The 13,848-nt window shown below is 44.0% G+C and overlaps 1 protein-coding gene across 2 annotated transcripts in view; it reads left to right on the top strand.

Moving 5' to 3' along the window:
- The window catches only part of macrod2 (mono-ADP ribosylhydrolase 2), a 410,263-nt gene that overhangs the window by 365,249 nt on the left and 31,166 nt on the right, over nt 1-13,848 (top strand). For both annotated transcript variants that reach the window (XM_083987841.1, XM_083987842.1), the window contains exon 9: nt 3,383-3,461. In XM_083987841.1, the coding sequence (XP_083843967.1) occupies nt 3,383-3,461 (79 nt within the window). The remainder of the gene's footprint in view (nt 1-3,382; nt 3,462-13,848) is intronic.

The raw sequence follows: 13,848 nt of genomic DNA on the forward strand, positions 1-13,848 counted from the left end.
CTGAGTTGGGAGGGTCTCCCACCAAATACAGATCAAAGAGTGACAGGTCAAGCCAGCTCCAGAGTCTTACATCTTATCGTGCAGCACACGTTTCCGTCAAGAAGACCATCCTTCCCATGTACAACCATAGGACCAAATCATATTGTCCTCACCCTTTGGCAAAGGCCCTCCAATCAGGGATGAGTAATGACTAGGCAGGCTAGCATGCAGTGATCCCAGCTTTCTAATTAGTCTTCCATTAACTTTTTCAACCTTGGCGGCTGCGGGGTGCACACTTAACACACTCAACACACACACACATATCTCACAGCCTCAGACTTAAATATTGGGCCTCCTCTCCAAAATCTAAAATCTAAAATAAAGTATTTAGTAGAATTTTCTTCTCTGCAGTGCTCATTTAAATTGCACTTACTTATTAGCCAGAGGAGTAGGCTATGTTCTGTTAGTTTTTCTTTCCTCTTACTGATCTATACCTTCCACCTTTAAATGTAATCAGGATGACATCACTCTGTGTATCATCTTGTCTCTTATTTTGAATGTGTAGTAACGTAAAAACACACATCAATATAAAGCAGGTGTGCCAGAAATGAATTTTGTGTCATCACATCATGATAACTATAAGTATTACGTAATTTAAAGTGTATTGAAAATGGCTGCATTAACGAGTGTTCAGGTAAATGTTCACAGATCCGTTTTCTATATGACTCTGTGGTTCTTTATGTGTGCGTATGCAGACAGGAGATAAGCTGACTCTGCTTGACATTGAAAGAACAAGGTATTTTAAGTATGGGCTTGTGGAATTCACTTCAACAAAGAAAAGTCACAGATCACCTTTTCTGCTGTATTTGATTTATTTTACAATGGTGTGGAGCCTTGGCCAACTCTGTTTGTTTGGATACAGACAGAATGTCAATGCTCTACACTGGCACTGGTTTCATTTGGCATCCTGGACTGGCTGATATCTGTCAAAGACCATACGATGTCTTTCTGATCTGTAGAATAAAAGAACTTGCCCAAGCCTTCTGCAGAATGTGGAAGTGCTGTAACAGAAACTAGACAGAGAGATTGACAGAGGAAGAGGGAGCCAGAGAGAAGAGTCTACATGACTAGGATACTAAGATTTTCTATTTGGCTTTGTTTCAGCACAAGTTGTCAGTTAACTCGGAGAAATGTTTCTTTTTGCCGTTTCATCACGTCAACACATGGCTTAGAAATGTAATCATCATCATCACTGGTATCTGTATATGTGTGGGCACACTGTTTGTTTCAGTGGAGGCATGAATTTGTGATTCATCCTGTTTCACAGTGGGCAGTCAGTATGAGAATGGAGCTCCATAAAAGAGTAATGGAAATTCCTGGGGAGCTGCTGTCCTGTGGCCTTCCAGCACCCATAGTGCTATGCACTATCTTGGTGCATTATCACTTTTCACACAATCTGTTTGTCAGCGAGCCCATGGCTTCAAAGGAGACTTAAAGCTTTTTTCTTTTTTTTTCTTTTTCTGTGGGGGTTGAGAGGTTGAGAGAGTGAGTCTACATTTTATGAACAAAGCCTGCCCCAGACATCTAGCGAAATGAAATGTTACCGTCCCGAATGCAGCGCCTAACATTTACTCCAAAGCATGGATCATAAACTATTAATAGATATATGTCTGTTTGAGCAACAGAAGGGCGCCTCTTTGAGTCGGATCCTTGTGTTGGGCAGGGTCAGTAATGGGGCTAAAGCTGGTGAGCTCCCTTTATTCCCCCATAACATCACTATCTTGGATGGAGTAGGATGGTGGGCAGATAGCTACCATTACGGCAGTTGTGTAAAATTGCCATTATTCAGTCAAGCGATTATCTGCTGCCGTGGTGTGTAATGCATCTTTGTGACTGTGACTGATGTCTGCACATCGAAGTCTCCACTGGAGAAGAGTGAAAGTGGAAGAGGTGACCTCCTTCTCTGCACTCTTTCAACAGCTCAGTCTGCAACTCTTTTCAGACCTATTATTATAGTATAGAAAGTGTAGTCCTACTGTATATAGTGTAGAATGAAATACAATATGAAGAGATTAAGAAGAAACAGTGTGCCCTATTTGCCTGGTCATTCCATGGTGTTTGTTTTAAGTTGCATGATTATTCATTATTTACACATTAAGTCTATACTGTATCTAAATGACTTAAAGCACTAGAGGCTATGATGTTGTCCTGGTTGATCTTTCTCTTTTTCATTAGAGTAAATGCCTTAGTTTAGTATGCAAGACATGTATTTTACCTGAGGGTGAAAAACACAGTGGTTGTCAAATATCAACTGCACCAAAGAATAGAAATTAAATAACTGAAATATTCTGGATTTTAATTAATATTTAATAATTTGTCATTACAGTATAAACTCTCCGTGAGGTCTGAGAGTGAGAAAGTTCAATGTTTACCGTTTAATGGTTTGTTAAACTGAACGACCCTCTTCACTCTGTGGCCGACAGACTCTTAGTTCAATTAATCCAGTTTACAGTACAGTGAGTTACTTTAACGCTGACCCTTACTCTCAACAGTAAGGAGAACCCTGTGTTGCAGCTGCCTCTCACTGTTATCAACATATAATGTGTATATGTTGTGTAGTAAGATGTCACCAGCATCGGTGAATGTATAGAGATGAAGTCTGAGGACAGACAGGAAGACAATAATTGCCCATATTCCTTTATTCTGTCCATTTGAGAAATTATAAATGAATGAATATTTCTAATTTATAATATTTCTTACAGCTGCCAGGCTCCAAAAGCATAAAGACCTATTGATTCAATCACTGTTATTGTTTGTAATATCACTGAAACAGAAAATAAGTCAATTTCTTGTTCTGTATTGAACGTTTTCATTTGCTTAAATTGTCTACATGATAGTTGTTTGGGGTTTCAGTATCAAATCTACTAAACATCTTTCCTGTTTTTCATTCAACATCTAATTCTGGCTTCATTATCCTTAGTGGTAGAGTAAAATCATTACTTTGCTATTTTCTTTATTTGTCATTTTCAATTTGAATGAAAGAATTTTCCATTGCTCATCGTTAACGTCGCAATTTCATGTCCTTGTACTTTGTGTGATAGTAGGCGTATTGCTCTGCTCTAACCAATGCAGCCATCCAATAATGTTTCTGATGTAATGTGCTGTAATATTCTCTAAAAGCTGTCTCACAGGGTATCATTTGGGTGGTCTTGACTGGGAGGGTAACAAATTAGATTTTTAGATTTCTGAGTAGCTGTGTCCCGCTGATGCAGATTGCTACTGTCACATCAAAACATGTCCACTAAGTTTTCCTGTCGTGTAGTTCACCACAGAGACTTTTTTGCAATGAGCTTGTACAATAATTGCTTTTCCATCTTTTTCTCTTTCTTTTTTAACTGTGCAGATTACACGGGTCATTTTCTGTGTCTTCCTCGAGACTGACTTTACCATCTACAAGAAGAAGATGTCTGTCATTTTTCAAGGTACGTGTGTGTTTACTTCTACTGACTCTGCTGTATCATTATAACTCCTCTGCTGTTTTGAGTTGAACCAGCTAATGGATTGAAGAATGATTAACATGCTGCATTATCTGATGCCTCCCTCCAAAGATCCTGTGTCTTATGTGATGTCACCACCTACTTAATTGACCATCTGTATAGAGCGGGGTGGCTTTGATTCCTTGTGTATCCCGGGGAACATCTGCAGCCAGAGATATCTTGTTCCTGGAAGCAGTAGTATAAGGACCTGTCAGACCGGGGTGACACCTTCTAATGTAAACAAAATCAATGCACCTGCAGCGCGATTTGGAAGATTACCAGTGAGAATTGATGCTGACAGTTGGTATAACAAGTGTCAAGTTCTCTACGGATTTTGCCGTAATAGGACTGGAATAGTTCGACTTTTTGTCAGCGAACCAGCGAGCTGATATTTTTTGCATAATTTTTGATATTCTGATGAGACTTAAATGTCAGTTTTGATTGACTGTAATAATGCTCCACAGCAGTAAATGTCTTCTGCAAGAACTAAAGAAAATTCACGGATGCATAGCAACCACTGATCATCCTTGGTTACTGCTCCTCAATTCTGTATGCAACATAAACAAACATCCATTATCTTCAACTCCCACTCTCCTTTCTGTCTCTCTCGCTCTATCTTTCTCTCTCTCTACCCCCCCCTCCCCCCCTCTTTCATGTCATCATCTTTTTTTCGGGGGCCAAGAGCAGTCACCAGCTCTGATGGGGGCTCCACCGAGGATTGAGTTGAATAGCCTGGGAGCTGAGAGAGGCTCGCTGGCTGCACAATCCTAGCATTACCTCCCATTTACCTCACTTTTCCCTCCCCACGCCCCAATGGAATACCAGCTCTCAGGCCTTCATCTCGCTGCTCCCAGATGGAGAATGTTTTGTTCCCCCTGCGCTCCCGTCATCTGTCCCCGCTGCCCGCCCAGGCTCTTCCCTGAAAGATTACATTCTGGGGGAGAGACCTTAATTATATTGCCTGCCCCCATGCACCCAGCACCCGTCTCATCATATTAGTACGCTGAGATGAGAATCTGGAGCTGTTGTTCTCCAGTTATCACTCTCGCCATTTACAAGTGCTGTCAGTGGATAAACGCCCTACATCTCTCCATGGCTGGCGATGGGGAAGAAAGAAAACAACATGGCTCTGCTCTGCGTGTGTTGCAAAGGGAAAGAAGAAAACTTCAGAGTTACATTATTAGAAGATAACACCTTAAAAGCTTTTGTTTACCAATGTGCAATGAGTCGCTAATGAGGATGCCAGAGGTCAGTCTTTGATTTAATGTGGGGTCGTTCCAGAAGGCGACCACAGTGCACACTGAGATGCCAGCCCCTAGTGCTTTTCCTCATCACAGTGTCTCGCCTGTCACATGCCCTCTGACCTCTGGAGTCACGGCCACCTTTATCACGGCTCTGTATGTATGAGTGGGCTGGAGCCGATATTAATCCCATTATAGACCAAGTGGCTAAATAAGTGTGATATTACCACTTAGAGTCGTTGTTTGGAGTACAGCAGGCTCGTGTTTTTACACAACAGCCACGTACTGCAGCTCCAGCCTTTTCTTCATGTTCAAAGCTTTTACCACACCATACACTATTTTTTTCTTTTTTCACTTTTACCAGTAAGTACAACATAATTGCTGGTGCTGTGATTGTAGACTACATTCTCAGGCAAGAGAATGAATATGTTTTATCGAGCCTGGCTAGATGAGTTTGCCAGTGGTTGATACATGTGCTTTAAAGAAAGAAATGTTGATTCGTGTGATTGCACAATGCATAACCTCATGGTGCGAAAAGACATGCATTTAGCCTGCACAGAATGGTAGGAGCGAATCAGAAGCTGTGAATTAGCTCTGCAGGTGTGCTTGAGCGTGCTCAGAACATCTCATCATCCTCACTGCTAGAGACAGACAGTCAGGTATATCTTTTGGCAACGCTGAAAGCACCACACAGAGGCCCAAGCCCATTCAGCCTCCTGTAACATCCTCTCGCTTTCAATAACCCTCTGTCACGTCCCTGCCTATTCTCCCCCCCCCCCCCCTCCTCTCACTTATTCTCACTTGTTCCCATGCCACCCATTACCTCATCCCTCCACTTTCCATCATTCTTCATCATTATATCAAGGAGGAGCTTCTTCACCACCTCCTCTATCAGTAAGCTGCTATAGAGCTGTTGTAAATTGTGACCCTGTGTGTGTGTTGGGTCGTGTTAACCTCGGGATCTTCCCTGTGACATCAGTTTCAAACAAATCTCGAGCTGAGAATGAGCACAATGGCTTCTTTATTGAGGTCTTACTTTTCTCATTTTTCATCGTATAGCTGCTTTCTTCATATTCAGGCAATCTGTCAAGTGACAAAGACTGGAGCAGGAACATGTAAACAGGACATTTGCATACAGGAAATTGCTCTATCACCGTGTGCATTCCCACAAGCTGACGCTATGAGAGAACCAAAGCAGGGTAATGTCTCTATAGACGATGCAAACAAGAAAAGAATACTCACGCACACCTGCACACAGGCACACGGGCACATCAAGAAGAACTCCCAAACACATACATGTAAAACAGGAAGCTGCACCTGGTGGAGTATTTCATATTAGAACATTAGCGCTATGAAACAGTAGAAGAAACGTGCAGCACGTGTTCAAATTTTCCACCGACGTCCACAGGGGCCTCATGTACGAACATTGCATACACCATCTTTCACACTCACTGTCAGATGTATGAAGAGTGAAGTGGATGTGAGAATCTGCATTCCTTTGTGCCAACAGCATGTCTTGTATGTTTGGAATGCTTGTAGTCAATCCGAGACACTTTACAGGTCAGTGTTATGAGTTATCATTATGAGGATTAGGTTATGACAATAACCTTCCATAATTATACTGTGTTAGTAAGCGCAAAAGCAAGCAATACACAACAATGACAGCCTCAAGCTAATCGGAGGACACAGCAAATGGTAGAGATAGAAGGGGATGAGTGTTTGGATGTTAAGTACCTTGTTTTTGGAACATGTTGATGACAGGCTTTCAACCATTTAAGATTTTGAACTTAGTTGAGACTGGCTTTGGAGAAGAATGTGTGAAGCGTTGTTCATCACCTGTTCCCTCACAAGCTCTTGGGTGGGTTTCTGGGCAACAAGGGGGAATCCATGTGTTGTGTTTTCAGTTGCTGCTCCACAGCGCTAGGGGTCGCTGTGAGCCTGTATTGACTGTGTTGACTGAGTGCTGTTGTAAACAGAAGAAGAAGTTGAGCAGTAAAGCTTGTAGCTGTTAACGTTACTACTGAGTCCGCCGTATTCATTCCTAACTACATTACAATTACACAAGACTACAACAAATTGGCGACGAAGATGGCGAATGTTGTGCCTCTCCCTGCGTTGTTTTTACCGTCCGTCGGACAGCCTACAATTCCGTTCGACATGTGGATGAAAATGTTCACAAACTACCTGCTTGCTATTCACGCGGAGGGGGACGACTGGCCCGACAAGAGGAAACGTGCTCTACTGTTGCACTGCTTGGGCGCTGAAGGACAACGTATCTTTTACACACTCACAGATGGAGGTACGTCCTACGAGTCGGCAGTGACTGCGTTATGTGCACACTTCAAGCCTGCGATAAACGTTGTTGTGGAGAGACATAAGTTCAGACAACGAGTGCAGAGACCGCATGAGACTGTTGCCGAGTATGTAGGCGTCCTGCGAGAGCTGGCGGCGACATGTGAGTTTGCTGGAAATAGTGATGAAATGATACGGGATCAACTCATTGAGCATGCTAGTTGCCCTCGGATACGCGAGAAGCTGCTCGTGCAAACAGACGGAAATCTCACACTGGACGTAGCAGTTAAAATGGCGTGTCAGGTGGAAGCGGCGATTGGACACGTACAGACTCTTACAGCGGAGCCCCAAGCTTCCGTGCACATCGTGAAAGCGAAGCCAAGACGCCAGTTCAAGCCCAAAACAAGGAGTTATAACCCCGCTGAGGCTACAGCAGCATCAAAACAGGACCAGTGCTGTTTTCGGTGTGGTTCATCAACTCACCTGGCAGACGCTCCAGACTGTCCAGCACGTAAAGTGACATGCCGAAGCTGCAACAAGACCGGACACTTCGCCCGTGTATGTAAGTCCAAGTCCAAGTCCACTGTCAACGTTGGAGAAGTGGTTGTTCTTGAAATGAACACAGTGTTGATGTTACAAGATGGACAGTTGGATAACAAGATTACATGTGCAGTGACTATAAATGCAAAATCAACTTCCTGCCCTGCTGAGCTAGTAGTGGATACAGGCTCTGCTGTATCCATCATTCCCGAGCACCTCTACAGAGAGCATTTCAGTGATGTACCACTGTCTGAGCCACTTTCAAGGTTAGTGACATACACTAAGTCCAAGGTCCCAGTGCTAGGCTGCCTATCAGCTACAGTGCAGCATGCAAATACAGCAGTCCCAGCTACATTATATGTTGTGAGGACAGGCACAGCTTTGCTGGGATTGGACTTATTCAGAGCACTGAGACTCTCTATTGAACATAATGCTGTGCTCTCACCTGCTACCTCCTCATCAGCAGTTAACTCACCTGCAGCTCCAGTAACAGAGGTCATAGCCCAGTCAGTGACCGAGGAGAAGCTGGGTCTTGCAAAAGGCTTCATCCACCGAGTCAAAATCAGGGAGGGTGTCCAGCCTGTCCAACAGAAGCTTCGAAGGCTCCCAGTCTCTGTCAGACAAGCTGTCTCCGCTGAAATTGAGAGGCTCCTGGAAATGGATGTGATTGAGAGGATTGATGCATCCCAGTGGGTATCACCCATCGTGGTCACACTAAGGAAAAATGGTAAAGTGAGAATGTGTGTGGACTACCGTGAGCCAAACAAGGCAGTAGTAATGGACAGTCACCCACTTCCTCATATGGATGACATTTTCACTGAAATGCGTGGAGCCACTGTTTTCTCTACCATTGACTTGGCGAATGCTTATCATCAAGTGTTGCTAGCAGAGGAGAGCCGTGACATAACTGCATTCATAACGCACGAAGGACTGTTCAGGTTTCGTAGAGTACCATATGGACTGTGTTCAGCCCCAAGTGCATTCTCCAAGCTCATGTCCCTTGTGCTGAAAGACCTCAAGGGGGTCCAGAATTACCTGGATGATGTCATAGTTTATGGCAGGGACCAGCAAGAACATGACTGCAACCTCCAGGCAGTGCTAGCTGCACTTAAAGAAGCTGGCCTCCAGCTTAATACTGAAAAGTGTCACTTCAACCAGAAAAGCCTGCAGTTCCTTGGGCATGTCGTGTCAGCTCAAGGTTTGCTGCCAAATGAGGATCACATTAAAGCTATCACAGAAGCTCCAGCGCCTAGCGACGCCACTACTCTACGCTCATTCCTGGGACTCACAGCATGGTATGCAAAGTTTGTGCAAAATTATGCATCTTTGGTTGAGCCCATGAGAGACTGCCTGCGCGATGACACCTTCAAGTGGACTGCAGCTGCACAGGCGAGCTTTGATACAGTCAAGACTCGCATCGTAAACAGTCCAGCACTGGTAGTTTTTGATCCCAGTCTCCCGACCATTGTTTCCACTGATGCTTCGGATTATGGTCTGGGGGCCATATTGACACAAGTGCATCCTGACAACACGGAGCGTACAGTCGCATTTGCTTCACGTTCACTCACTCCGGCAGAACGGAAATACTCCATTGTGGAGAAGGAAGCACTAGCCTGTGTGTGGGCCGCTGAGAAGTGGAGGACTTTTCTGTGGGGAACAAGATTCACGCTGCGCACAGACCACCAGGCCCTGACCACACTGCTAGCTACAAAAGGACTTGGACGCGCAGGAATGCGTATTGCAAGGTGGTCAGCCAGACTTCTGTGTTTCACATATGATGTGGTGTATCGTGCTGGTGCACAAAATTTTGCTGCTGACTGTCTTTCCAGGTTGCCTCTCCCATCAGCAGAGAATGCAGAGCCAGTGATGGAGCCGGAGCTCGTGGCTTTGCTGGATGCGGAACTGAAAGCTCTTTCAGTGAAGGATTTCACTGTGGCATGTGAGGTGTGTCCAGAACTTACTGCCCTGAGAGTGCAGATGAAAAAAGGATGGCCTAAAACAACAAAGTCCCTACCTGCAGTGCTGAAGCCTTACTTTGCTGTCAGAGACGAACTCTCAGTCCAAGATGTGGTTGTTTACAGGGGCCCTCAGCGACGGCTTGTTCCTGTGGCCCTTAGAAAACAGCTTGTTAATCTGGCACATGAAACCCACCAGGGTGTCGTCCGCACTAAGCAGAGGCTGCGGGACTTATACTGGTGGCCAAGTATGGACATGTGTGTGCAGGAGAGCATCAGAACGTGTGTGACATGCCAGATGAATGATAAAAGTGCTAAGACACATGCTACACCACTTCAGCCGGTCCCACTGCCTGATGGCCCGTGGCAGAAGGTGGGAATCGACATCGTGGGCCCGTTCGAGTCTGCAACCTGGGACTGCCGATATGCAGTGACACTGATCGACTACTACACCAAGTGGCCAGAGGTCGCCTTTACTCACTCCATCACAACCACGGCGATCACCACTTTCCTGTCTACAGTGTTTTCCAGGTTTGGCAACCCTACAGAGCTCATTAGTGACAATGGGACTCAATTTACCTCAAGTGAGTTTGCAGACTTCCTAGCAGTGAGAGACATCAAACACAGAAAAGTATCTCTGTATTATCCTCAAGCAAATGGGGCCGTGGAGCGCTGGAACCGCGTTCTTAAAGAAACACTCCTCACTGCTGAGCAAGAGAAGAAACCATGGAAACCCTTCATACAGGAGTTCCTGCTCACATACCGTGCAACTCCACACAGCACCACAGGTGTGTCGCCTCATGAGCTCATGTTCAACAGAAAGATGCGAACGAAAGTGAACATTGGTCCAGCAAGCAAATCCACACCGCTGCAAGAAAAACAGCTGCGTGATCGTGTCACCTCCAAACAGAATGCATCAAAAGCCTACACAGATGTTAAAAGAGGTGCACAGGTGCCAAGGATCAAAGAGGGAAGTCTGGTCAGAGTGAGAAAACCCTTCCACGTTAAAAAAGGACTGTCAAAGTTCCATGCACCTTCCAGGGTGATGGAGAAAGCTGGTGCAGGTTCCTTTGTGCTGGAGGATGGACGTACATGGAACGCTTCTCACCTCTCTCTCGTCCCAGACAGTGCAAAGGACATCATCACAGGCAAACCTGTTGATCCAGCCCCTGAGCCAGAGCTCACACCACCACCAGATGATACCATGCACAGACCCAGTAGGGTCAGAAAAAAGCCTGCTTGGCTGAACGATTACCAATAATCGTTTCTCATGGCCTTTGGGGGGGAATATAAAAGGGAAAAATGATGTGAAAAAAAGAGAAAGGCAAACATGCCTGACAATGTGAATGACTGTTTGACATAAAGGTGAATTATAAGTTGAAGCTACCTTGGTTTATTATTGTTTAGAGACCTATACAAATGTCAGTGGAAAATGAGTTTACTCATACTTAAGTTACAGAGAAGGAACAGGATAGAAGTTTATTTGCTACTGTAGAAGAGTTTAGCAATACAGAGTACTGTTGTTATGGTTATTGATTTGAATGTGATTACTGAAAAAAACTGTTATTACTATTAAGTAATGTGGAGAAGTTTGCACTATTTTACAGTCAGTCTAAATTGATTCAAGTTATTAAGTATTTCCATTCATAAGTAAGCTTCTTAAACAAGAGGGAAATATGTTGTGTTTTCAGTTGCTGCTCCACAGCGCTAGGGGTCGCTGTGAGCCTGTATTGACTGTGTTGACTGAGTGCTGTTGTAAACAGAAGAAGAAGTTGAGCAGTAAAGCTTGTAGCTGTTAACGTTACTACTGAGTCCTCCGTATTCATTCCTAACTACATTACAATTACACAAGACTACAACACCATGCTACCAGCTGTGTGCAATGGGATCCTCTATGTCAGCCGGGTACATAAAGTTCACATACAATGTGTTTGGCCAGGCTGACATTAAAGCATGCGTTGAAGCCAGAGCCAGTATTCATAATGTAAATCAGAGCGATCAACACACAACCATCAAGGATGCATATTCCCACGTTAATAGAAAGCATTTGTATTCTATCAATGTGCACATAATATGTGATATGACTGACTGATATTGTAGCAGGTGGTCTGACCAAGCACAATTAAATTATCCTAACCAACAACAGGTAGGAACAGGCTGCACGTGAGAAGAGTGTGCAATGGGTGCAGTTCATCTAATAGGTAAATCAATTCAAAATCTACTCCTCAGAGGCCTATGGGAGGATGTATGCCCCCAAATATCAGGCTGTCTATAGACTACCATCACTCCTCAGTGGTTTCAGTCAGAGACATGTTGAGTGATTGCTGTTAAATTACACAATCATTCCCCAACAAGCCCCAGTTTATCGATGTGAGCCATTTACTTCCATCAATAAACTAATGCAATTCGGAAAGGATGTGGATAGTCGATTGATTCCATCTAATTATAGATTATAATAGATACTATGCAAAATAACCCCAATACAACGGAAAACCATTTTAGTCATTTTAGTCATTTTAGTCAGGAGAAAGTGTGTAATGTTCAAGGAAACCCCGTTCTGGACCCCATCCCATTAACAGCCTCTGCCACACTCTCCCACTCCATTTGTCTTCTTCTATTATTAATACCAGACAACAGAGTGCTAAATAATATAGTTTTTCTTTGAAAGCAGCACCTCCACCTCACACCCTCTAAACCTCTAAACCTCTGTTTGGCTGACTGGCTGCCTGTGCTAGTTTTTTTTATTCTTAAAAAATGGGTGGCTCAGACATATTAGCATATGAAATTTCGGCTACATAGAGGAGTGTGGTGATGCATATGCACTCAGTTTCACATGAATTGGTGTACAAAGAAGAATAAGCTGTGAAAATCTGGAATTTCTGCAGCAAATGCTGCTTTCCAACATTTGTGCACCCGCTGTGTTCCAGTATGAGTTCTATGCAAAGCTTTGTACATGAGGCTCTAGAGGAGCAGTTGCCTAATGAGTTGTGATGAAGTTTTCACAAAGGTATTTTTTATGTAGTGCCGGCTCAAGGAGCACTTCAGAGTCATATAATTTGTAATGGAGGCCACTCAAACACACGTGCGAACAGACAAACAAGCTAAAACACAGAGCAACTATACATTAAGAGTTTTGCCTCTGTAGTGCCATTCACCATCCATAACCCACCTCGTCAACTGAGCTCATAACCAGTGATATAATGACCTATTCATTACTTTGCAAAGCCATAATCTGTGCGTATCTCTAAGGTGCTATGACAGTATCGCTATCTGGTTAAGAAGACCATCCGTGTTTGAATGATTTGAGGACGTACACACCCCCAGAAACACAAACCAGTAATTCAAGTTGCCATGGTTACATTTTTAGAAATATAAAGAAAGTGATACCATTAATTGATTAACATATAGCTCTCAATCAATCCAATTAATCATATGACTTGATTCCATGACGCATTTAGATTGGTTCATAGATCATGATTGACCACATTGCCTTGGAACATATTACTGTATATTCAAGCATGGGAGCAGTCAGGCAGCTGTGGTTGTAGAGAGTGAAAGCATGTTGAAATTGATTCTGGGTACACTCCTCCACTAATATGATCCGGGTGGCTGCCCACAAGCTGGGCTCCATCTCTTCTTCTCCTCAATCAGCCACAGTGCTGACGATATTAACACAGCCCACAGATCTACTGGGGCCGCTGCATTCTCTCCAACTGTTTCACTGACTTTCCAATTGACATTTATTTACATGGCTGTTAATACACTCCATACCCCCAACCCCGCAGCCCACATACTACCTACAACCAAATGCCCATAATAGAAGCATCCCCTCGACCCCCCACTGCTTCAGAAGACGTGAAGCTGTGGTATGCACAGGCCTCCATCACACACATGTAATTTGTTGACAGAGGATATGAATGGCTACAGGAACCCTGCAAGGGGTGAAAATGAAGTCTGTGTTGGTTATCCCTCGGGGCAGGGAAATGAGGAGACCATGGTGTGTTAGTGTTGTGACTGCCAGGAAGCAAGCAGGCTCAGAGTGACTCAGTCAGCTTGAGCAGACATGAGGATCGGCTTTAGCTGGTCACATGTAAAGATGTTTACATGTTTGTACATAAATCACAGATGAGTAGAAAATGTGCGAATGCATATCCTGACTACCTGCTTATCAACACGTACAGGCCTGGCTGCACATGGTTCTGACATGTTTTATAAGTTAGAGGTTTAGGACTTGCTTGGCTTTAGTCCAGTTCAGTTCAAACATCAAATCTAACAATGTCCTCAGCACCTCTTTCACCTCCGGGT

The sequence above is a fragment of the Trachurus trachurus genome, assembly GCF_905171665.1.
Source record: "Trachurus trachurus genome assembly, chromosome: 15".
In the NCBI taxonomy this organism is placed as follows: domain Eukaryota; kingdom Metazoa; phylum Chordata; class Actinopteri; order Carangiformes; family Carangidae; genus Trachurus; species Trachurus trachurus.